The sequence below is a fragment of the Chanos chanos genome, chromosome 14, assembly GCF_902362185.1.
Source record: "Chanos chanos chromosome 14, fChaCha1.1, whole genome shotgun sequence".
In the NCBI taxonomy this organism is placed as follows: Eukaryota; Metazoa; Chordata; class Actinopteri; order Gonorynchiformes; family Chanidae; genus Chanos; species Chanos chanos.
Genome location: NC_044508.1, coordinates 5374527 through 5401797, shown reverse-complemented (window position 1 = coordinate 5401797; position 27271 = coordinate 5374527). Strand labels below are relative to the sequence as shown.

The window sequence follows — 27271 nt, the reverse complement described above, 5'->3', positions numbered from 1 at the left end:
ACGAGCTTTGACTCAAACCTAAACCTCAGCGGCAAGCTGGCAGCAAGAACAGGGCGTGCGACACTTAGGTTTTCAATAACATTTTTTGGGTGTACTTTAATTCAAACTCAGACAACAAGGTTTACACCCATTGCACGCAAAACTGGACCTGAAACCTACTCGCAGCTTCGAATCCTCTCAGCGAAGCATCCTCACGTGTTACCGATGTGTGGTACGCGCACCTCTGTTTTCCTCCATAAGCGACGCAAAAGCACACGTACACATTCTAAGGCTTTGGCCTAGAGGCTCTGGGTTGGTGAGATGATCCGCGTTTGATACAACGTGAATAGTGCAGCCAGACCATTTTCCACCATTTCTCCTGTGTTCGTGCTGTGTTTGTGAAGGGAAACCGCATTGTGCCAGCGTTGACCAACAACTCAGGCACGAACAGCGTATGAGAGTCCGTGTCAATCCGGTCCAAATGTTGGATATAAAGGCCCAATCAAGCTCAAGTCATTCCGTCACTGAAAGGCTGAAAGGTGGAACTTGCCAATCAACAATGGGCACATAAAAATCGTAAAAAAAATTTGCCTTTTATAAGTGACATAAAAGTTGCAGTTGCTAAAGCCAATGCTGTGACCATAGCCATGCTAGCATAACCATTAACCTTGATCATGAGAGGACACAGGCTAAGATGGGAGCGATGCAATAGTCAGTAACTCACATATTTTGAATAAAATATTTTTAGCCCGACAAGCTTGTTTACAGCTTGTGTGTCACTTCTGTGCATCGCAGCAGGTGCTCATCCATCGAAGGATCGCAGCAGTAACTACACTTTAAACTAACACACTGTCTCTGAAACTCTTGATATTTATGGTAAAACTTTCATTTATAGTACGATGTACTAAACGTCCAATTCCTAAAATATACATCGTTATTTGGTCATCTACATTGCAATCTTCACTTTTCTGTTAATCAAGCAATGTGTTCGATTGTGATGAGTCATCTGTGACACAGCAAAACTGCTCATATTATCTTTGCTGTTCATGACAGTGTGAAATGGAGAACAGAAATGGTTGCTGTGAGCTCAGGTGAGTAACAGTCCTTTCTCTCACAGCTTACACCACACACACACACACACACACACAGAATAGGAACCTTAATGGGCATTGTAAACCATGTGTTGCCACACCCACATATCAACACACCCACACATATACAACCACACACTCCAGCAGCAATAAGAGGAATTTATTTTAGTCAATCACACGGTCTTCAACACATGCATGCGGCAGCGAAAACCAGCTCTGACTAGCCACGTATACTGAGGTATAAAGTACCAACAGACAATTATTTCAAATGTTTTCAAATTACAGCACAGCTTCATATGTGGAGGAGAAAAAAAAAAAAGCTTTGTTACAACAAAGTCACAATTCAAATGACTTGGCATGAAAATTATGTGAGAAAAACATTTAAAGACACAACGTTTAACGACAGAAATTCTTCCACATTGAAATTACACCCTAGGGATAGCAGGTGCCCTTGCTTTTGCTTATGTTCCAGACTTCAACTAAATGTAACAGGTGTTGTAGTTTACTGGTTCATTTTTTAAACTGATTACACTTAAAAAAAAAAAAAAAAGTGAACCACAGTACAAAAACACATCACCTCTGACACATCAATCGGAGCGGAGTGATATTTCTCTTTGCCTTGGCATGGGTGTAAACCTCAGCTGAGAAGATGTATGACAAGGTTCCAAACCAAGGTGTCAAAACCTCCCAGTTTCCATACCCTCGTGTGATGTTTCTTTCTTTTCTCACCATTGTAAACCATCTTTGCTTCTGATTGACATTTCTCATTCTCTACATCGGTCGGAGCTGCGTTATGACTGGGTCATTTTTTCCCCCAGCAGATTTATAAGAACTAAAAGTGTCTCTGAAAGAAATGAGGGGGCACACAGGTGCTCATAATATTTCGTTCATTTCTACATCATTCATTCTTATTAGAGATTACATGCTATTCCAGAAAAATGTACTGAAAGATGTAAAAAAAAAAGAAAAGAAAAAAAGCTGTTTTTGTAGAGAGTAGCACGTTTACTAATTATTACATTCCTTACATTACTTGTTAAAGAAGCCCAACATGGAGTCAGTCAACAGAGCTGTCCATTTACTATATTCAATACGACAGTCTTTACCAGAACTGTACTTTATTCTTTAGTCCCTTTCAGAGACAGCAGTCAATCATAATGCAAAGGAACGAGTCAGTGGAAGACAATACAAATAAGCCTTTGTATCGTGCTCCTATAAAATCTATTAAAAGGATTAAAATTCGGCCGCATAATCTCTATGTTGTCCAATAACCAGGCTCTAAAAATTTCCTGCGTCAATTTTAATGGTCTCTTTGAGCCATCTAGTGGACACATCAAACACCGCATTTAAATGGACGACTGCGTTCCGCAACGTCAAAGAAACAGGAGAGGGAGCACTTACTCTGTCTTCCCTCAGTCTCCCTCACGACTGCGTGTCGGGCACCATGAAACGAGAACTGCATGAAGCACCATGAGTTTATTTAAAATAAATAAGTAAGTAAATAAATAAATAAATAAATAAATAAATAAATAAAATAAAGCATGACTCAACACAATTTTATTGATTAGAGGTCATATAAATATTTATTTATTCATTTGTCTTTAAATTGCACTCCATCTTTACATGCATGTATGTCAAATAATCTTGGTAGTTGAAAAAGAACTCCGATTATTCCAGACGGACAGATATAGTAAGTTACTCTTTGCGTACAGTACTTCAAGGTATCTAAAGCTACGTCCACACTAAGACAGGTAAATCTGAAAACGCAGATTTTATGTAAGAACGCTCTCCGTCCTCACTACCGTTTTCGCACCGTTTTCCTAATGCTCTACGTACACACCAAGACGCTGAAACGCTCACAAAACAGCATTAGCTGCACGCCACCAATGTACGTCATCGTTTCTGAAACTATCCGTTTTCCTAGTCACATTACAATGCGAAACCGGCGTTTTCAAATTTATGCACCTCAGAAAGCGTTTTCGAAAAGTATCGTTTTCGGTGGCGGAAACGCCGTTTTAGTGTTGACGGGGGGCTAAACGGAGAAATAATGATGCGTTTTAAGTTTTACCCGGCTTAGTGTGGACGTAGCCTAAGTAACATTCGCTTGAACCCTAGAGAACACTACTCCAACGCTCCAGCGTGTTACTGATCAGGCAGACTACAGTTGTTGGGAGAGGGTGTCGTTAGAATTTAGAGGTACATTCTCTCTTCTTGGGAGCGTTAGTTTTTTATTTTATCCTTAAGGCTCCATTTCATTTATTTACAGAAAGAATTTATGACAATATAATGCACTTAAGACCAAATTCATGTTATCTGACCCTCTATATATTTGCAATTATACCCCCCTCCGCCTCCGCCCTCCGCTCTTTCCATGGTTACCGTGGAAGCTATGCTCCGAAAACAGAAGGGTGTGTCTACGGGAGTGTGTTTAAAATAAGTTATTGCCCGTGTTAGTGAGAGATGCACCGGCAACTGCTCCCCACGACTCTGTATGAGGAATGTGATACAAAGGCAGGCAAACGAATTCATCTTTTAAAACTTAAGGTAGGACTGACCTAAAGGAACACAAAGGCGTAGGAACATTCTGTGGACAAACACATCGTTATTTACGTCAGTCAGCAACGTTGGATATCCACAAAAATATTCATTCTCTGTTTAAAAAAAAGGGAAAACAATCAAAGAAACCTTAAATAAAACCATTTTAACATATTTATCCCAAATACTCCGGTATATAAATGCTAATGGGATCTGGTAAAGGGTTTGTGACTGAAAAGCTGAACAGTGCAATAGTTTACTCCTCTCTTTTCCACGGAGATGACTGACAAACACGGACATGTTAGACTCTACAATTTGCTTTTGACAAAACGTGTCTCTCCTACTGATACTGTTAGCCAAATGTTTATGATTCCACACTGTTGAAAACCGCCCAGGATAGAACTGGCGTATTGGGCCATCCAGTATAGAGTTAAATAAGCTAGAGAGAGCGCTCAAGGAGTCACTACATGGGCTGCTATGATTCTTTTGGGAGGTGTCGACAAAAGGTCTTCATACTCATGTAGTTTTGCGTGCGGATTGTGACTGAAAGGCACCATCCACATTGGTACAGCATCTAGCTTTTAACTGTTCGAAAACTTGAACTAACCCAGGAGAAAAGGAGGAGAAAAGTCAGTACACCTGACTTCAAATTTGGACAAGGAGCAAAAATTGAATTTTCTCTTTTCTCCCGATTTTACGGTTATTGGTACTGATAGGCGGAGCGTTAAACTTTGTTAAGGCCTCAGACGGTGCACGCCCGAGGTTGCAAGTCAAAGACGGTGACGCTGGCTTTTTCTGAGACGACAGCCACGGCAGAGCGGGAGAAACCTTTTGTGACTTTTGGCAGTTTTCCTGAGTAACAGCAGCTGTGGGAGAGCTCTTAAAACTAAATGTCTTTTCAAATATAAATTCACTTATGTCGTAGGACAAAAAAAAAAAAGTGTTTCGTACAAATACACCAGACCAGTGAATTGTTGCTTCCTTCGCACACTGTAATTGGTGAGTATTCACAATAAATCACAAATCCTGGAGACGTGCTATTTCTGTTCCTATTTACAGTCCTCCCTACCCCACCCCCCGAAAATCTGTTTTTGCTCTCTCGCCGAGTTACTTAAAATTTACTCAGCACATAGTTCAAAATACTTATTATGTCACATGATTTCCGTTAGCGATTTGTGTGAACCACGAATGCATATTAAATTCCATTTTTTTTCATACCACAGCATTTAGTCATGCATAGAGAAGAACCATACAGACTGTACAAAGGCTACATAATATAATTTTGGATTACTGTCTGTGCACATTTATGAAAATATTAAAATCACAAACGGTCTCTTAAAAATACCATCACCAAACTCTACTTTGGTAAAAAGGAAAAAACAAAACAAAACAAAACAAAAAACCCAAAATGGAGATCAGATATTTACCGCAGCCAAGCAATACGTAGATCATATGTATTCTATGTGGACAGTCCATTGCGCGTATATGACATTACCCTTTTTATGTCTCTCTAATAGACTTCATGACCATATCTCCTATTGGTTGGTTTTGATATGTTTAAGCCTCAAATACTTCTAAAAATGAACCAAAGTTTTCATTGCACAGTATTCACAATATTCTACAGAGCAAGGCAAGGGAGAAAAAAACGAGAGAAAACCGACCTGATTATCGATACTAAGCCCAAAAGGTGGTGTCATTAGAACTGACACAGTACTGAATATTCAAGCTTTATTGGGTCGTGCATGTGTGATGGTGTTTTTCGTTTAAAAACGCCTGGGTGATAAAGGCTCAAAATATTTTTGCTGTTGTTTTGTTGTCCCTCAGTACAAGGAGCACAAAACAAAAGGATCAGAAACATGGGAGACCTGTTTCTCTCCACATGCTATCAGCGTGAAGCTTTTTTTTTTTTTCTTAAAAAAAGATGATTCTGAAGAAGCAGAAGAAGAGGAAGAAAAAGAAGAGAAAGATGAAGAAGACATAAGTGATGTGTAGTGGTGTTGTCAGTCAGATGTGTGGTAAAGCCAGCCAACCTGTGCATCTTTGCTAGAATTTTCCACTCTCACCCATCTTCTCCCATACTGTATGATATCTGAAGGGTACTGAGAGACAGGGATTGGTCACATGATTAAAGAGCAAACAAGCCAGCATGCACAAGTGTGTGTGTGTGTGTGTGTGTGTGCACGTGTGTGTGTGGAGAGAGAGAGGGAGAGAGAGAGAGAGAGAGAGAGAGAGAGATATTGAAGGCTGGGGAGTTCAATAAGTTACTCCTGCTATTTCTTAGTGTCTGTGTTACAAATCAGCATGACATAGTGTTTCAGTTGACAAACAACATCTGGAGAGAAATAGAGAGAGACAGGGAGAGAGAGACAGAGAGAGAGAGAAAGACAGATAGAAAATAATAGCTGAGGAAATAAGACCATTATGGAGAAAGAGAGAGAGAGGGGGGGGGATATGAGAAATGTGTAAAGTGAGAGGAAAGAGCAAAAATCTGTATCAAAACGGAAACTGATGAATTCTCCAACACTGCTTCAGCTGCCCATAAATGTCCTTAACAGGCAATTTCTCCTCTTGCTCTCCTCTTTTCTTCTTCCCTCTTCCTGTTCTGTCCATCTTTTCTTCCATCAGCATGCTCACAACATCCAGAGGAGATAAACGGAACAATTGGCAGCACAGAAAGATAACTTGTTACGTCTGTTTGTGTGTGTGTGTGTGTGTGTGTGTTTGTGTGCGTGTGACGGAGAGAGAGAGAGAAAAAGAGAGAGAGAGAATGTGTGTTTTGATACTGTAACATTTGCGCAGTGTTTTTCTATGTGATTGTGCCCCAAAGTTCAGAGTTAGTTGTAGCTCTTCTGAAGATGCAGATGTAGGCCAGAATCATCAAACAGAGGATTCTTCACCTCCATTTCTCCAGTCTGCAAAGAGAGACAAGAAAATGTTTAAATAGTTGGCTATCTGATACCAGTTCACGATTATAATCCCTGTGAATGCCTAACAAGTGATTCTATCTGCAGGTGGTATCACACACCCACAGACACACACACACTTCAGAAAGAGCAAAGAGTGAGAGAGAGAGAGAGAGAGAGAGAGAGAGAGACCTTGTCATTACTAAATGTAGAGTATCCCATGTTAGCAGTGCTAGCTTGAGTATTGCACAAACATACTGACTGACTGAAGTTGTATAGTTTGGGAGATAATTACTACTACTGCTACTCACAGGAGCCAGTCCAGGACACTCATACACAGTGAAGTCTCCATCTTCGTTTTCCTCATCTGAGGTGGTGCCTGATTCAGGAATCTTCGGTTCATCCCTGTGTCTGCAGAAGTACAGACGCTGTTAGCAACACACGCTGACAAAAGAACAAGTTTATGTGAACAAAACAGTATGACGATATTGCAAGCCAAAGGGATTTGAACAAAGAGTTAATGTTAAGATCCGTGGATGGTTCAGGACTAACTGCAAAAAAGGCAGGTTACACACAAAAATAGACTATACATAGACTTGGTTTACAAGCTCTCCAAAGCCTATCTTTTTACTTCAAGTTTGAAAAGTATAGCATGGAAAACAGGATTTCCAATGATAGTTCTTCAACTGTGGCCAATTTATGGCCTCTGCTCTCCCAACACAGCAAGCAAAATGGAAAATTTCTCACCGAAACAAATCAACGGTAAATAGCGCTGCTAGCATAGTCATTCAGGAATACCTGCCTTGTTGATTGCTAGATCAGTGTTAACAGTGGTTTACCGCATATATTATTCACCTTAGCGACAACATCTGCTGTTTCTGATGCTGATAGTGGTACATTTGAGCACTCTGAGCCAGTTTCTTATCTCCAGACTGGAAGTCAAAAGAAGAAGAGACAGTATGAGCAAATGGTCAGAGTGAGTTAAGCATTATTCCAGTACAGCGTTGTCGCGACAGGTGGCGCACTCACCGAAGCGGCGTACGAGTGGGGTCCTATCGCCCCAAAGGCGGGGTAATCTACTTTCTGCGTTAGACGCATTCCTTTCTGCAACCTGAAACAATCGGTAGAACAATTCCTGCTGTTAGTTTCCCCGCTGTTACAAAATCAATGCAGTCCCTATTATATAACTGGAATATCTGCCAGCTAACGTGAGGTTGCTTTCCCTTTAATTAATAAGTTCCGGTGATTCAAGTGATTCATTTGGTACTATCAAATGAACAGGCTTTTTTTTTGGAAATTTCCGCTAATGAAAATCAATAGGTAGGAAAGGAAGCAGTTTGGACGATATTGTGTGATTATAATACAAGCGAGGGCGCATATTTTAAAGGAAAAACACTGTCAGATGTCCTACCTGACCCAACAGATTCCAGCAAAGACCAAGGCCACTGATGCCATAATGAAAAATACGCCAGTCATAACTACAGAGAGAAAAGACAGATAATATCAGAGAAGAGTAATAAGGAATGAGAGAGGTCACAACTCATAGAAGTCTGAAAGAAAGGATAATGACAAGGTGGCTATTATTTTGTATAACTTGGCTAAAACCTTCAATAAATGCAGAACATTAGTGACCCCAGAATCAGTCCTTGTTGAACCTCACTTGTAATTATAGCTGATGAGGGTACAAGATTTCAAAGACAGATTACCTGTTTTCATTCTAAACCTATCTGTCACAAAGACACACTGTTCAGATGCCTAAAGTTGTTTTTTTTTACCGCATTCTAGTCATTCAGCTTATTAATGATTTGTTCATAAAAATGAAACAAAATTAGGACGCTGTGTAATGCATGTGTGATATACATACTAAGGAACGAATGATCATCAGACGGATAGGGGATGATCACGGCCTCACTCTGTACGTCTGAGATGTGTACAGCTGTAGGAACAGCTGTTGGAGGTGATGTAGTTGGGATGCCTGTTGTAGGCTGTCCTGTAGTCACTTGTATGAGGGTGGGTCCTGTCTGGGCATAAGTTCTCTGCTGAGAAAATCCCTCCTTAGCCTTGGGGGCAACCTGAGAGGGAGATTCTGAACAAACAGAAGGAGAGAGAGAGAAAGAGAGAGAGAATCATTTTTTTTTCTTTTCTGATAATTATTTTTTATTATCATAACTGAATATTTGTTATGACACATTTGATGTAGGGGCTGTTAGACGGGAGAGGGGAGGATCCAGCTTTTCTATTTTACCTGAGTGTTTGACCTCTGATTCCTTATGTTTGGTGATGATGGAGGACAGGAAGTCTATCTCCTCATCTAGCTCTGGAAAGGAAGTCGCCTTGTCTGCAAGACAAAGAGAGAACATGAAAGGCTTTCATTAGAACATCTTGTATTGTCCACAATGTTTTCAGTGCTTAGAGGTGTTGCTATATTTTCTCTCTGGGACCAAGGCAATCAAAACGCTCATTATTCTAATTGCGCCCTCTGCAAATTATCTGTTGGGTCGTGAGATATTCCAGTAGAGGGCGAAAGAAAGAGAGAGAGAAATATAGTGACAGATTGAACATGCATTGATTTAGCATGCAATCTGAGAAGTGCTCTACCCATTGCACATTCTACATTTCAAAACTGCTGACGAGTTGATACAATGTCTGTTGGCAGTATATTTCTAATGCACTAATACGAAACACCATGACAGGTTTTGAACAGACAAAAGTAGAAAATGGCCATGAAAAAAGCCATTACCAGCAGGTTTCTCCAACTCCAACCCAACCCCCCCCCCCCCCCCCCCCCCCCCCCCCCCCCCCCCCAAAAACCCAACCCAAACCCTTGGCTTCTTATGATGTAGCATAGTGTTTCTTTGTCATAAATTTAGCTAGAGTAGATTGTGCATTCTCTGTCACTGACTTATTGATGACTCTAAACCTTGGCGCTTACTCATGGCCGCACGATGTAAAAAAAAAAAAAATCTAGATAAAGCTCTTTTGCAGTATCGATGTGGATGAGTAAGCATTAGAGAACACATGAGGAGAAAAAGCAAAGAAAAATGGTTTCTGTTTGCGTACCAACTCATATTATAAGACAGGGAAGAGGAATCAGTTTATAGGATCTCCTTAAAATATTGTTGAATTAATGATACTGGCAACAAGCTAAGTGAAATATATATTCAGGTGTTTGTGTTTGTGCATGTATGCCAGTTTGTAAAAGTGAGTCAACAGATGCTGTAGAGTGAATGTGTATTATTGAAAGGTGAGTACAGGGAGATGTTTAGCAGTGTATTTGTATTTGAAAATGTTTTTTTTTTCTTTAACCATGTTCAGTGATTTAATACTCTTCTGTGTGTCAAGAGTACATTTAAAGTATATGAGTGATTGTGCATGACTGATTGCATGTTGATTTTGGCAGTGGTTTGTGTGTGTGTGTGTGTGTGTGTGTGTGTGTGTGTGAGAGAGAGAGAGAGAGAGAGAGAGAGAAAGAGAATGTGTATGTGTGTGTGTGTGTGTGTGTGTCTGAGAGAGTGTGTGTATTATTCCTCTGCTCTTTTGCTGTAAATCTCACTTCCTTTAGTTATAAGATGCTTGTTTATTATCTTGCTTGTTGGTGCACATGGGTGTAACGTACAGCTGAACAAATGCTCACACTTACATTGCAACAATATATCACATTGCCTGTGTAAACCTCTGTGCAACTATGCACTTTGCCAATTTGCTGTGTCTGTATGTTACATCACTCTGGCTCTGTGAGCATGTGTGTTTGTATGCATGAGAGTGTGTTCGTGTGTGTGTGTGTGTGTGTGTGTGTGTGTGTGCGTGTGTGCACATGCATGCAGTTACTGCAGTGTGTGTGGGTGGACAGGTCAGCCTGTCTGTCACGGGGTACTGCTCTGCGTATGTGGGTGTTAGGGCATGCAGGCAGGGGGGAGGAGTCACAGCTCCTCTGCCTCCTCCAATTCATGAATGAAAACTATCACCACGGCAACTGAGGAAGGGAAGCCAAGTGGAAAAAAACAGCATGAAAAAGGGGGAGTTAAATAAATAAATGAATAAATAAATAAATGGCATTCAGGAATGACTAGGGGCATTCTTAAACCTTCAGATAAACGGAACAAATTATCAAACAGGATCCTCTGACTGCCGTGCAACACCATAAATTATGTGATGATTTAACTGTTTGAAGCCACTAACAATTTTAAATACTCTTAACTTATGTGTGTTCATCAAAGAAACCAATAGAACAATAAGAAGAAATAAGCATTGGATAAACATGCGACTAAGCATGTAGACAGGAGGGAACAACAGAGAGAGTGAAAAGGTTTTGTGGGAGCATTTATACACTGTTTGTTGATTTGTATTCATTCTAGGTCAACATTTCTGGCTTTGCCTTCAACAGTCTGTCTACACTGGAGAAATAATTGGTCTATTATTCATGGTGATATAGCAAGAATGGGTTTTCCTAAGCGTGAACAAGAGGAATTGTGCTATGAAAACCTTCTCGAGAAGATTAAAAAAAAAAAAAAAAAAAGTCTGTTGGAATATTTGAGAAACGGGATAGAGAATTTTGTTGACAGTTAGCAATGATAACAACAAATCACAAGCGTTCAAAGGAGACAAGGCATCGTGTTCTGGTTCCTTCCAAATGACTCATTCTTCAGTTCTATCCACTGCAGAGCCGCACTGAGACCATTATTTTATTATTTCTGCGCTCCTGTTGCATAGCAGTGTGGGAGAGAGGGAGACAGAGAGAAAGAGAAAAAGAGAGAGAGAGAGAGAGGGGAGGTGAGGAGAGTGGGGGAGGAGGGAGAGGAGGTGTCAGCGAGCGAAGGAGAAGACTGAGGGAGCACGCAGAGAGAGGGAGGAGGAGAAAAAAAAAACGATGATGTGGAGAAAGAAAAAAGAGAGGAAGAACATAAGGAATGAAACAGCAAGGAAAGAAAGAAAGAAAGAAAGAAAGACAGAAAGAAAGAAAGAAAGAAAGAAAGAAAGAAAGAAAGAAAGAAAATACACAAGTTCGAGTGGTCTGTGATGTACATGCAAGAGTAGGAGAAGACGCGCCTAGAAATTAGTCATTTCTCAAACGGCGTCCAGGCCTGGTACCAATCAGCTCAAACAACCAATGTGAAAGACAGATCCCAGGCCGATCAGCGATAATGATCTCTGTGCTTTGCTTCTCATGATCGTCATCCAAAGCCATCAAGAGCCGCAATTGCCAGACTAAATTACACTTTATAGGACTGCTGCTATTAAAACACAAAACCACCATTAGAACGGCAGACCCCATGAGACTAAATAGCTGTTAACCAGACAAAAGTCTCAAAGTGCAATGACTAAAATGAAGCGTAATTTAAGGACCAGCATAATTAAGTATCAGCTGTTGAATACAGGATACAGAGCTGAATACAATGTTCATACAAAAGCAATAACATTGATTTGAAAGCATATTACTGGCTATTGTGTCGGCTGAGATGGCCTTAAATATGACTTATATGACTAAGACAGTGATGACGATGATAATGATTTGGAAGACCACACCCATTTTGTCTCTAGTGTCTTATGAAGCAATTCAAGGAAACTCTTTTTCTAAAGACATTCAGGAACCTGATCCAGAATTCCTCAGATCTGATTCTGCATTTCCAGGAGACATGCTGGATTCTACAAACACCAAATAGTGTGATCTCTAATGGGCTGAGGGCCAAAAAAACACCCTCCATTTGTAAGGTAAGGACAAAAAACCCAGCAGGACACAGGACCACCAGGACCAGATTTGAGGAACCCGGATCTGATCTGTTACAAAATGTTTTTGTCCAGCATTGTGGTAGCACTCCACATTCTTGGAGCACAGGAGTTCATGAAAAGAACAATATAAGATTCTGAAAGAACACAACACTGACCTGGGAGCCAAAAACAATCCATTTCAGCAAAGAGAAACATTCTAAATGTTCTAAACAGTTCCAAGGTAACTATTATGACATCACCATCCTCTCCTTCGTACTGACCTCCAATCTTTAGGATTGCTCAAGCTTGTATTAAACATTGAAGCCAATTTCAGTTAAATCCGATTTCAATCAAAGCGTTTTTTGTTTTTTTTTCAGATGCTGCTCTGAGTCCCAGAATGACGACAGAACGTGTTGGTTCATTAGCACTCATCACAGACAGACACACTGGGCACTGCTGGGTAGACTCAATTAGCATCAGAAGCTCTTTCAAGTCCCTTTGTTCAACATAGACACGACGTACACATCATCAATCTGAAATAAGGAGAGGGCACTGTAGCCTAAAAATCATAACACAACATAACCACAGAACTATTTCTCTTTTCAATATAAATCTACAAGGCTTTATGGATCTCATGAAGACTACAATTCAGTTGTTCCATTTAACTGACAACAGTTTTCGGGTGGCTATTACAAAAACTGAATTGAGGTTATTCATCTTATGTCAGAAAGCGGCAAAAGGCATATTGTGGTATTATCACCAAGCTGTGGTTTTACATAAACGATACTTACTGATGTGGGAGCGTCTTCGAACCACACACTTTCCCCTCTTGTTCTCCACGAGAGGGGACAGACAGGGACCACAGTGGGAGGAGCCAGGCTGGCAGAAGTGACGTCCCTCTCGGGCACAGTCCAAACTACGTGGACACTGTCCCACTGCTGAAACAGAGCACAAACAGCCACATGAGTGGTGCTTTCAGCTGTCAATCATTTGCTGCAACTACTCTGGTGCTATCCCAGTCTCTCTGGAATTAAGACCTGAATTACTGTCTGAAATAATCAAAAAAAAAAAGAATGTTGAAGCAAGTTATGCCCTAGTGATCAAAGCAGAATAATAATCCAAAAACGGACCTTCAAGAAGACAAAATGAAGCAGTACTAAAAACACAGTCAAAATATGAAAAAGTACTCTGCAAAAAAAAAAAGAAAAGTTGATTCGGTTATTTTTTACAAAGGATACAAATGCTCAACAGCCATTTTGTGCTGTTCCCCTCTAGTAGAGCATAAACGGCACGTTCGTTAAAATCACTAAAGGCTATGAAAAATAACCAATAAAGTCAACTATAAAAAACCCTCTGTCACATTGTCATGTGAGTCACTGGGGACACGGAGTGTCTTAAAATAGAAAAGTCCAGAAGGCCGATTCATGTCATGGCCATTTTGTGAGCAGACGTCAAAATGGAGGAAAACGATGAAGATGATGATACTTAAGCTACGTAAAGGCCGTGCAAATAAATACGGTTCGCTTCAGCAGACCTGCCCTTTCGATCGACGGTCGCAAGTTAGTTCGGTTTCAGTTCCCCTGCTTTAGTTAGTGAAAACTTACAAGATCAGGTTCTATGATAAAACAAAAAATGCCCAAAAACACAGAATATGCCCTGCAGATATACAGACTGTTTTTGTTGTACTCAAGAGAAAAAAAAAACAAAAAACTTGGCCGAGTAGTCTTTGTTTATGGTTTGACACTGAATTTGAAGTGGATTCTGAATTATTTAGTGTGAAATCAGATTCACAACTGCATAAAAAAATTCAAACATCCTTGTCTTGTCCTCCATCCATGGTCAGCGAAACTCTGGGTAATTTTTCATATGTCAGCTGGAAAGTTATTTTTGTGTTGTCGAAGGTCAGAGCTTCACAACTGAGATTTTTTTTTTTTTTTTTTTGTGTGACACTGAAGAAGAAGGCCATTGGAGCGCATCCCAGCCTTGTTTTGGTCGCATGGGTCACGGCAGCCTGTGCGTTCTGTAAAATGACAGTGGGCGGTAAGGTGTCAACACAGCTGACGCTGTTTCTCTCAGAGGAGAGAAATGGGTTATTAGCAGCAGGTGGCGATTGAGATAAGAGAGAAGTTTGCTTCTAACGCTTTTTGTCAGATGGATACCAATGCTCACAACAGTGCTGAAACGCGTCTTAGAATTGACAAGGCTTTACAATCTGAGCAGACGCTAAGCTGCTGACATATAAGCTGACAATCATAGAAATGCTTATTTCCTTTGTAACAACGCAAGTTAACAGCCAAGTAATAATTTCTTAATAGCACGAGCCAACTCGTTGCTAAGGGCATTGGCTGCATTTCTGCACAAACAGGCTTCTGCAGGTTGCATGAAACAAACAAAAGGGGGGGGGGGTAGCTTTGTAAGGCTATGGATATTAACCCGTTGACTGCCACATTTGAACTTCTCAGTTGCCGGGGCCTTGGCTCTAGTTGCCATAACAACTGCCATGGCAACTGAGACTGTGTGACATCATCAGGTGTGAGTCACTGACAGTACAGTTGCTCAATGGAGAAAGAGCACTGTCCCTTGGACAAGAAACACAAAGAGACAAAAGGAGAGAAAACTAAATTAATACACAAATAAATAAACATGTATTGGTATTTTTCATGGTCTCTCTCTCTTTTTTTTTAATGTGATACAAATATCTGACTTTGGTTGGGAATTGCCCGTAAGCTTCTATACATCTGTTTTGACATATGTCTTGTTAGTGCTGCATATGTCTAAGATCTTTCCAGAAGAACTCACAGCTTAACTGCTGTATCACTTCTGGCAGTCTTGAGACTGGCTTATTGATTTCCATTACCAGAACCACTAGGCTTTCAGGCTGAAATTCATTATGCTGTAAAATTTAGATTTCTAACAGCTTAATACTGAGAATGACAACTGTTTTGCTTTGAGACCTGATCTGTTCAAAGACTTCTACATTCTGAAGCCTCTGAATAAACCTTTACCTCCATCCAGCCGAGAATATGAAATGGTGTGTGGCATCGCTGTGTGTCACAGCAGCCCAATCCTAACACTCATTTGGTTGCTCTAATGGTTTTAACAGATGAACTCCTGAAGGAAGAGCATTAAGGTCCACTAGACTCACAGTTAGCAGACATATGACTTGAGCTCATTACTACATGCAGTCATTCCCCATTACACACACACACACACACACAAATAAAATAGCATCTCCTTTTTATTATACTCTAACAGGAAATATGGTGCTATGTCACCGCAGTCTTTTGCGTCAGATGCTTTATGTGAGACCATATCTCAGCTGAGGTAAATTCATACAGCTATCATAATGATAAAAAAAAAGAAAAAGAAAAAGATAAACAGAGGGGGTGGGGGGTACATTTGCACATTTGGTTCCAGAGACCTATTTAACTGTATGGTAGGTAAGTCATGCACTGTAAATCAGCTAACCCCCTATCTAACATCCTGTTGTAAAGGCAGGCCACTCTGTAGGAGGTGACAAGAAGCAGATCGTTCTCCACAAACAGGAAAAATCTCGCGGCGGAAACCCATGTTACTTCAGCAAAGAATGTGGCTGCTAGCTGTTAGCATCCTCGCCTGCTTCAGGACCATCTGTCCTTAAACCAGATGAGCTAACTAGCTCAAGCCAGCAAAACCAGGCCATATACAGTAACCAGGACAAGTTATGCTAAGCCTGCTGACTAACAGTAAACCAACCCACCAAAACCAAGCCACGTGACCACAACAAGTTATGCTAAGCCTGCTAACTAACGGCTAGCCAACTCTGTCCACAGAGCCCTCCTGGGTGCAGTTGGCTGGGTCTCAGGTGTGAGTCAAGGTCACCCTGTCTTCTTAGCCGCCACTCTGCACTAACACAGAAGCGCTGGAGCTCTGCCAAGAAAGGAAGAAAACATTTCTGGAAGCCTCGTCTGACTTCTGCTTCTTCTTTTTTTCCCCCCTCCCGGTAAACCGAGATATCACATTAGTTCCATTATTTTAGCAAGGATTTAGTGAATAGTAATACTACCGTCACATGCACAACCGCACACTGGATGCTTGCGTATCAAGATTGGGGCTAGATCAAAAGATAATATAAGACAACGTAAAATAAATGAACAAAATAACCAATAAGTAAATAAAACAAAGCGGTGTACACTGACTTTAGAATAAACTGGAGCCACATTCTACCCTAATATATCTATATTTTTAGATGTACCCTAAGTTGAGCAAGTTAGGCAGTTTCTCTGAGGTTGTCCATTGCTGTCTATTGCACGTTTGAACTGAGCGACCCTTCCCTGTGTTCTGACTGGTCCTGTGTTCTGACTCGAGGTCCGACGGCTGGAACACTGGCGCATGTCTGAGTATGGGAACAAACAAACGTCCTTGGGTGTTCCGATCTCCCATTTCAGTTTCTCTCATTGTAATGTTAATCAGCCCATCTCGTGACATTTTGAGAGAGAGGCCGAGAAGCGTCATTTGCTTGAGAACAGGCAGCTCTGTAAAAGAGCGAGAGACGAACAAGACCGTGAACTGAGATGACCCGTGAATCCTTTTTTTTTTCTCTCTCTCGCTCTCTCATCTACTGTTCAGTCATGTGCTGCTACCTGACTACCTCTGCAAACGATCGTGCATTCTCCTGAAATACCTGTTGCCAAGAAACATTTTTTTCATCCCTGAATGAAGACAAGAGAGAAGGGAAAGGGCACAGGGTTCCTTCTCTCTCTCTCTCTCTAACATTATTCCTGTCTTTCAGGTCATCTTTCAATGAAAGCATTCTCTGCATGGAAATGCCTGTTAGCTGATCAAACATTTTACCCCACAGCATAAGACTACAAGAGCTGAGCATTCCCTGTATTATCTAAATGGACTAACTCAGTGATATTACTGTACCTTCATTAACTCCCACAGTCTTAAATCTACTCTGTTAGTCACTGTTAGTCATGTCCTCACGGTGAGAGCTCCTTCTGTCCTTAACAAACTTCTCTTTTCCTCCAGAGAATGTGTCACACATAAATCAGTGAAAACAGTCATTTTGTATATTATAGGAGGCAAGCCATTCATCAGTGACTGAGAGAAAGAAAGGGAGAGGGAGAAAGGGAGAGAGAGAGAGAGAGAGAGAGAGAGAGAGGGAGAGAGAGACAGAGAGAGAGAGAGAGGGAGAGAGAGAGAGAGAAAGAGAGAGAGAGGGAGAGGGAGAGAGAGAGAGTCTCTGGCTTATAAATACGCAAAGAAAACCAAATCAGCACACATCTTAGATCACATGAGCTTACAAGACAAGCACAAAATAAATAAACAAAAAATGTCGGTCTTCAATAGTCACATATTTCTCCTATCTCTGTTCAATTACCATGATGTAACCAAATTTAAAAACATAAGATATATCTTCACTTTGATTTCAGTTTTAAGATGGCTGACATCCCAATTGTGTCATTCCTAGTAAAACATATGGGGAAAATGCATACAAACATTTTAAGGTTGTGGAATTTCTTATTAATCTCTAGGCCCTATGAGACTCACTGTATATCTATTAGAAAAAAATCCCCAGCGCAGAAACAGGAAATGTAGCAGGTACGTTCAACTGTCAAGGAAGATATAAAGGGAAAATTTAATTATGGTTCAGAGGGCCGAAAATAGCAAACTTCAATATTCTCCAGGATAAAACATGAAAACCCACCCCATTTTAGCTTCGCGGGCTTAGATTAAAGAGTTCGATGTTTAATAATTGCGAGCCTGCGCCGTAATGAAGAGGAACATTTGTCTTAATATTCAGGACAGCTGTTAGAGGGGCGAGACTAGTTTTTAAATTACCACGGAATTCAAATTGGTCACGACACGTCATCTGGAAGTGTAATGGATATTTAATGAAATCATAATGTCTTCTGATAAACGTACATTATCTGTAACAAAACAAACTAATTACGACAGTCGAACGTTTGTTTTCCAGTCGATCCGTTCGCACGCACCATTATTTACATTGGTTGATTGGTGACTCCACTCTTGCGAATCAAAAGCACAGGAATTACAAATGTGATTAAAACAACAGAAATTCGGAGACAGCATTCGTCAGGAAGGTCATCGGTTTCTTTGTGTCCCTTCTTGCTTAACTATGACGAGAAAAAAAGTTCTTTTGACTCCGAATCTGCAATTTTCGTCCTTAATTAGCAGGTCTGTATGAAAAACCTGACATTTGAGAAGCAAGGCAAACGGCATTGTGTAAGAGTCCATAGGAACGGTGTGAATAACGTGAGCACGGTTCAGATTAGGAGACAGAGTTTTTTTCAGGTCAATGCAAGTCCATGATGCGGTTATATGATTTTTTTTTCTTTAAAGAATTCATATCCTCCGTAAATGTAGCATGAGAATAGAAACCTCTCCTTTAATCCACGTCACATACTTTTGCGATGTTCATTCAAAAATCTAGTCCTTGGGCCCATTCAGTGAAAACTATTATAGAACAGTCTAGCTCTGGTTTAGCGTTGATAGGGATTACAAAAAGCCGTCCTCGATACACCTGAGTTGAAGTGCAAATTGTATTAGCAGGTGCAGCTGCTTTGAATCAGAGCACAAAATATGATTTCCATTTTTAAATTGACTGTGACATTAAGAGAGTTCACAAGGCTGGGGGACCTTGTCTTTGCGACTTGTTCAAAGAAGGAAATGAAGTGGGTTTAGGAGGACAGCGGGAGAATAGCAAAGGGTAAAAGCATGATAAAGTACTGCCATTACAGCTAACATTATAACATTATAGTTGGGATACAACAGGGAACATATTATGAATAGCTCTGGGTATGAAAAAAAAGAAAGAAAGAAATAATTAAAATGTAAAAAAAAAATTTTAAAAATTAATAAATAAGTGCATTTTTGGAAATAACCTTAGAATGCTGTATGTATAAGTCTTAGATTCTGTAACAGTGAAGAAGAGGAGCTGTCCATTAATTAGCAAACATCATTACTCCTTAATGTAAACAAAATTATAGATTGTCAGAGAAAAGCACAAATCCAGTAATGGCACAGTCAAAACTCCCAGAACACTTTAGACATAATTAGTATCTGGCCAGGTCTGCCTTGGAAAAAAAAAAGAGAGACAGAGAGAAAAAAAGAAAAAAAAACCCCCACAAAACAACAATGGAACAAACAGACGTGACAAATATAGACTGAGTGCTTTTTCATGAAGCTTATGAAAAAACTGGGGGAGAAAAAAATAAAATTCTTTTTTTTTTTTGTATTGAAAGAGCATTCAAGTGACAGCTTGCGTAATGTGAAGAGAGACAGAGAGATAGTGAGAGTGACAGAGAGAGAGAGAGAGACAGGGAGACAGACAGGGACTGTGATTCTGAAGTGCACTCAAATGATTGATTTGCATTTAATGGCTGAAGAGTGACAGCTATAACCTTTTCTTTTCCACTTTTAATAAGTATGCCGTCTCCTCGTCGTTTTTCTCTCGTGTCAACACAACGCTGCCAGATAACCAGCTTCACAATACGTGAACTTCATAAACAAAAGACCATACAGGGCTGACGTACACTCCAGTCCACTCTCCATTCTGTTTCATTCGCAAATAGCTCGAGCCAAGGTCTCTGCACTGTTAAATGGGAACAAAAGATCGGGGGGTTTTTTTGCGGAGATATCACATAACACAAACACCATACAGGATATTGACGGTTTCTCTGTGTGAATTTGTATGTGTTTGCTCATGTAAAGCACTAAAACTAGCAAAAAAAAAAAAAAAAAAAAAGTCTGTGTGTTCTGTGTATGCCGCTTGAGTAAGGCCTTCAAGATGTGGTGAGACGGTTTTGTTTTAAGGGAAATAGCGACAACGGAGAGAAATGAAATGACCCGGGCAGACAGGCAGAGAGACAGGCAGACAGACAGGTGAAGACGGACAGATGCGCCGACAGAGGGAGGACGCCATGGCTACAGATTACTGTCAAATCACACTTTCAAAGAAAACATCTCTCATCCTCTCTCACGAGAGCTTAAACCTTAACTCAGTGCGCACATGAGGATTTCTCTGTAACACACACACACACACACACACACATTGCAGCAGAGGAGAGCACGTGCTGCAGAAACATGGTTTTAACAGGCACGCAAGGGGGCAGTGGAAGAGGGCACAGGGCTCCTGATGAGGAACATTAAAGAACTACACAACCACTGAAGACCACTCAGTGAAACAGACAGAGAGAGAGAGAGAAATATGCAAACAACTATACGGATAAAAGGAAGAATAACATGGAGAAATAAACGAAACAGCGAGCGAGAGAGAGAGAGACTGACAGACAGGCTGAGAGAAAAAAAAAAAAAAGAAGACAGAAGGAAAATGATGGACAAGATCTGAGCGAGCAGGAAAGACAGAACGTGCGAAGAAAGAGACTTAGCAGGCGAACGGGACGGAAAAGCTGAGAGAGGAGCCGTCCAACACTACTGGCTCAACATCAACCAGCTGTCATTGGATGAGAACGCTAAGGCAACTTCAGCAGAATTAACCCCCCTCTCCCCCTCCCCCCCCCCCCCCCCCCCCACCCCACCCCGCCCCGCCCACCCCACCCAAAAAAACCCATCAGAAACATCTACTTCATTTAATCTCTCTGAGCACCAAGCTCAGTACTCTAGTGATGGCCCCAATCCTCAAACCAGACAGGATTTTGGAACCAAAGACTTAACGTTTGGATTTCTGTTGATTAAATGACAAAGGGGTTAGATACTGCACCCATTCAGATTTTATCGGCCCTGACAAGTGGTGGAAACTCTCGACTGCCGTTCCTTCATAACACATCGCGAGATGTACTGGTTATCACCTTTGATGTGTTTTCGTCAGTGAAAAAGCCTCAAGGCCAGTTTAGATAACTACACCACTCAGAACTCTACAGCAGTATTGTACACGTCCAGTCCTGGGGGGATGGAGGGGGCCAAGCCCTGCTCGTTTTCATATTAAACAAACGCTGAGGTCTCTGATTGGCTGAGGAGGGCTCACACCTGTTGCCATGGTAAAAAGGTTAAAAAAAACTAAAAAAACCAAACAAAAAAATAGCTTCTCCTGAGTTTGTTAGGATAAAACTCAGCAGGACTTTGACTTCTGAGGATTTTATCTGTACACTCTTTCTCTGCACGGATTTGATTCGTTTTCTGTTGGTACGTGGAGAAAATCAGCTGGTTATTTGTGTTGCATTTGACTCTCTTATCAGACAACCCGTGAATGATCTGAGCCCTTCACGGCCCAGGGGAACTTGCTTAAGGTCCTGTAAAATATCTATGATCTCCTTCACGATCAGCCTTTCCCAAGTTTCTCCCTAAATTTCATCCTAATCATAATCGACTGTAACTGATCTCAGCTCAGTTGGTGAAATGAGTTTATTATACCTAAGGCAGCACCTCTGATACAACATCCTCTTTACCTTGTTCATTATGAAACAATCTATACCCTTTCCTTGCGGTTATGCAACTTTTGCTTCAAGTCCTTTTCTAAAAAAAAAAAAAAAAAGTGTTATAATCAACACTGTTTCTCTAGTGCCAACAAAAGATAAGCTTTCACACCACAAATAACCTCGTTTTCAACATCACAGCTTTTCAACACTGTGAACACAGAGGCACTGATAGTTTATACCACCACTGCTGACAGAAATGGCATGCTATTCTCTCTCTCTCTCTCTCTCTCTCATATGCTAAATTCACACAGACTCAGGCAGGATCTACTCACTGAGAATGGAGTATCTAAATATTCTGAATCTGAATCTGAATCTGAATCGAGTGATTACGTTCCATTTCTCCTCATTCACATTACGCGGGGTTTAATCTGGGTTTGTCCCAATGGATTTGACACTGAATCCGGTAATCAAGTCTTCAGGTCTGAACAGTGGCAGACGCTTGAAGTGCAACATGTATTTTTAACACCTGCGTGTTTCACAACTGGAAGTCTCACTAACCAGTTTCAGTGTCTAAATTTGTGTCAGTGACCAGTTCAGCATGTTTGTCACCAAGACCAGTGCAGCGGTGTTATGACATGTTAATGACAACACCATAACATTCAGAAAAGCTTTTTTTTTTTTATTGCAGAACCCAAAACCTATAGTTTAAAATCCACAAACTCTCTAACCATCTCTATGTGAATTCAGTCTCCCTCGAGTTTGGTGTCACATTTCCTGGTTCGGACAGACAGACTTCAAGGTCCAGTACCTGGATTCACTTCCTCACTTGACAGTATAAAACTCCAGTTATAGCCATAACAGTGATAAAACACACAGTAGTCCCTTTAAGCTGTCACCCCACCGAGTGGAAAAGAACTCATAAGAGATTAAAACAAGACCTATCAAAGATGTAGAGGGGAATAAGTAAAATGACACTGAAGTTTTAGCATATTTAACGAAATCCTACGATTCATCTGTTTGACTATTCCCTCACGGCATTTTTGGATTCAAAGTCGAGTGTTGCGCTTAAATTCAACTCTGTTGGATTTGCTGGGGCGTTATTTGCTGTTGACGGACCTACTCGACATGATTAAATACAGACTGTCAGCTGGCATCTTGTCTCAGCACCATTTTTGATACCCTCAAAATACGGGTTTTTTTTTTTAATGCGTATTAGAGCTTCGTTTCATGTGACCAATGTCATTATTAAAAAAAAAAATTTATTAATTCGTTTATTTATTCATTTGTCTATTTATTCTCCTCACTGAAGTCCTGCTGAGGTGTTTATATGTATATATATATATGTGTGTGTGTGTGTGTGTGTTTGTCCATTTAAAGGGTTTATGGGAATGTATCGACATTCCTAAGTGACCAAACCGTTTGGCATGCGCATTGTTCTTATTTTTAGCCCAGTGCTGTGTCTGGAACGTCCATTAGAGTGACACGGAAAACGTGTCAGTGTTGGCTCTGGAGCCTTAACCTCCTTTACTGAGTCCATGTTTCCATTACACAGTTCTGCCAGGATAATGTATATGTGTCCGTGTGTGTGTGTGTGTCTGTGACAACAGATGTTCCAGTGACAAGTACACATATTTCTCCCTCTGTGTGTGTCTGTGTGTGTGTGTGTGCGTAGGCTACCTCTGTACTTGATAAAATGTCACTTTATTATGCAGAAAGTCACAACATTGTCATTTTGTATTATGACTATTATCAGTAAAACTTAACCACCCTGGGTTGACTATCCAAGTGTCACGCAAGTGAACTGGCCAGTGTGTCCTGCCCACATCTCCCACTCTGATGTTTTACTGCTTGGCGTTTGGAACTGGGGGTTTTCTCGCATACGTCACGCATAATCTGGTTTTCCTCCCGCGATAGAGCCAACCTCAGTCTAAGCGCACGTACACACCACTTATCTCCAATTCACCGCTGCGTTACCCGCCGCAATGCCCCCTTCAAGTGTCGTGTCACTGAATCCAGTATACTGACTTCCCTCAACAAAGGCAGACCGTAAATGGAATTACTGGAATTTAGTAATATCGGACAATAAGTATTAGGAAGTATTTAAAAGTATAATAGTTACACCATCTTTACTAACAATATCCGGTTGAATGTTAGTATGTTCAGTCAATATGAACTTTATTGACTGATTGATTTACTGATTGAATGATTGATTGATTGTTAGAGCAGTACGGCATATGATACCAAGGTGCACAGTGCATCTTCTTATAATACTGTCAATTAATAATAATAATAATAATAATAATAACAATAATAATAATTTCTAGATTACTGTCGAGTCGTCCTGTTTTACACTATATACACGGCGCATTCTTCACAAGCGCTTAGCTGGAGAAAGATAAAAGACGATAATACGTAACATCTGTTTTCTGTTTTGAAATCGGTTACGCATGAGAAATATCATGAACACTGTCGACGTTAAGACTTCAGGTGTGTCAAAATCAGAACAGTCGAGACTAAACGATTTTGCATACAATTTGTCATCTAAACAAACGGGAGAGGTTGTTTTGAAACTGCATCACAGAGTAGATTAGATTAGGTTGCATAGCCTATAATCAGCCACATCCCGCAGTGAAACGCAGCCCAAAGGTACAAAGTAACGACTCCAAATATTTTTTTCAGGAGTAACCGACACACTTACCTGCCAATGTAGCACTTACGGCGAGGGTCATAATTACAACAACCTCGGTTAAAAGCGAGGCCCACGGTCGGCTCTCGAACCCTCTAGTCGGTGATCGCATCCTGGGAAGAGCTCCTTACGAACAGTGAAGTACTCGCGGGGATCCGGGGTTTCTCATTCCCCAGTTCCCCTCCTCAGAGAGAGAGAAAAAACGCAATGGAAAACCTTATTGTCTCAGCTCTTTGTCAACCTCGACAACCGAATTGCAGGAACGGTACGTTGTATTGGCGCGCTGATTAAGATCTGTAAGCATCTACATCCTAGTGATGGGGGCGGTGGTGCACGAACGACGCCGAGGATACCTTCATCGGACACCACTTAAGCGCTGAGCTGTCGGCAGCATACGTAATGTGGTGTCGTCATGACGTTCGTTTGCTGTTCTTTTCGCATTGCCACCACTGCAAATGCACTTGTTACTCAAGGGCTGAGTGAGCACAGCTGTTGTGAGAAAGCAGCCAAATATATAGATTTTTTAACAAGCGCAACCAAATATTTACTAGTAAAAGCCCGACCTTATTGTTAGTTGGTAGAACTGGAAAATGTTTCCCTTTTATTTATTATTTACGGTGAATATAGTAATCTTAACTAAACTGGTCACATTTTCTTCCGTTTTTGTTACTTATAATTCCAGTCTGTTTTCATTACACTATAACGGCCACAGCCCAACAGTTAACGTTTTAGCTGTAAAACTAGGTCACATCCATCCAAAAAAAAATTATTTTAATAACGTAGTACCGCTTCTTCTTCTTAAGGTATTGGCATATAGACATAAAATGGTGTAGACTGCCCTCTCGCGGAGAATTTTGAATGACCCAGACTGTAAAAACAGTGCCAATCGTTATCTTCTACCACTTTTCCAGACTTGTTGCATCGAAACATTTCAAAATATTCTCTACGAATAAACATGAATTCAATCAAACGTTATCACGTAGAATCGGGATGATTTATTAATTATAGTCCGTATTACAATTAATTAAAAAAAGCATTACACTCTTACTTGAAAATCATCAGGGACAAAGAGATATGACTAAGTGCAACAGACAATAAATAAAAGGTTCAATGACGTCTTAACTATGCGGTGGTGATAAAACTAAAGCTAAAAGTAGTGTCAAATCAATTGATGATTAATTACCTGAAATTGCCTTTGTCCTGTTTAGATCATCGTTGCCTATGCTTAAGTCAAATTACATATATGTGTATATATATACATAAAAAAAAATCAAATAGTTGCACATCAGTCATTTTGATTGATTGTCATTTCAATTTGAAATACATATAAACCCCTGATATAAACCCATTAAGGTCACTTCATTTAAGGTCACCATAAAGACATTGTATGTGACCCTTTCTGTCTGTCTGTCTGTCTGTCTCTGCCATTTCAGTTCTTTTCCTTCATTCATTTACAACCACAAAACCTTTTTTTGTCCATCCTTCCATCCATCCATCCAGTTCATCACATATCCTTAGAACCCTCAGATACTCTTTATCCTTTCAAAAATGCTTTCTTTTTTACCAATACCGCTCCATGCGTGTGACTACTGTCCATTCAAAGCTGTCTGACCTTTGACCTGTGACCTAATGCTCCTTGTTCTGAATACGTTTTATGCTTTGACCTATGAGTGTACAGTCCTCTCAGGGAACGTGTTTGAAAACATCTCCACAAAAAAAACCCCAAACAAACTAACAAAAACGGAAAAAAAAAAACCCAGATTAAAATAGCATATCTTTAACCTAATGAATGTAATCTCTGCTTCTCAGAATAAGTCAAACCAAAGTGAGGGACGTACAGACAAAAGGCAACAGGAGCGTCCATGAACTATGACCCTAAAAATGTCAGGCATGCTCATGATGGAAAGCAAATCTAACAGAACGAAACTAACATACCAAATCAAGGCGATTTTCCTGCAGGTTACAGTCATGTTCACTCAATTATAACCCCACGCTGAGTAACACTCCCAACCAGTGATTCCACCCAGAAGAAACTCAGTCCGCCTGATGCACGACTGCACTCTCGTATACTTAATGTGAACAGAACCAAGATCTCCCTAGGTGAACAAATTCGTTTTCATCGAAATTTTTTTTCCTATATTCTTAAAAAAAAAAAAAAAAAAATTAACTTGGGCAGGTGACAAAAAAGGGAAAAAAAACCTATACTACACGGTGATAGAATGTATAAAAATTCAAGCACGTTAGTGTAAAAAAAAAAAGAGCAGAAAATGATCCAGTAAAATTCAGTGTTTTTTCAGTTTGAATTTAAAGCGACCGTCAGCTTCTAGGCATGTGACTCAAACGGGAAGCCGGTCGTCACACGTCACGTCCGATAAAAACCTTAACGTGATCCCAAAATCTCAAAGTAAGTCTCTTATTGCAGAGAGAAGACTACTGAAGGTTCATCGTTTCCACTGTCAGTGTTGCTAGGAGCTGTCCCTACCAGTTTCCTCCACCTTATAGTATTCCACCACCGCTGATGAATACCATACATAACCATCTCGACAACACCGGGAGAGCAGTGAGAGATGGTAACAGTTGGTGAAGGGATGTGGTGTGATAATTCAATACTATAAAAAAAAAAAGGCAAAATATTGGTATGTTTCAGTTAACATCGAGCCCAGCTCATACAATGAGGACAAGAGACATTAAAGATATTCAAAAGGAAAAAAGACAAAAAAAAGCAAACAAACAAAAACCGAACAACAACAACAACAACAACAACAAAACGACCCAAAATAATGTGAAATATTTGGCAGTGTAAGATTGTAGCATCCTAGAGTTAACTTGAGAAAGACCTGATGCACTTACAATTTTACCCTGGGGGAGGGCAGAGATGGGCATGACATACATATAGTGTAAACAAGCAAACACACCAGACAATTTCCACTGTCACACTTGTCCATAGTCATTTTGTAGAGCAACGGGCGAGAAACCTGCCCATGGAGGCGG

At 40.5% G+C, this 27271-nt stretch overlaps 1 protein-coding gene across 1 annotated transcript; it reads right to left on the bottom strand.

Annotated features, from left to right (window-relative positions):
• Positions 1-6436: 6436 nt before the first annotated feature.
• On the bottom strand, positions 6437-24323 carry npdc1b (neural proliferation, differentiation and control, 1b). Its single transcript, XM_030791765.1, has 9 exons — positions 24293-24323; positions 13003-13149; positions 8751-8843; positions 8370-8591; positions 7917-7983; positions 7535-7616; positions 7361-7437; positions 6817-6916; positions 6437-6514 (listed from the first exon to the last, which is right to left on the bottom strand). Exons 1-9 carry the CDS (start codon positions 24321-24323, stop codon positions 6437-6439), a joined length of 897 nt encoding a protein of 298 aa, XP_030647625.1.
• Between the last annotated feature and the right edge of the window lie 2948 nt (positions 24324-27271).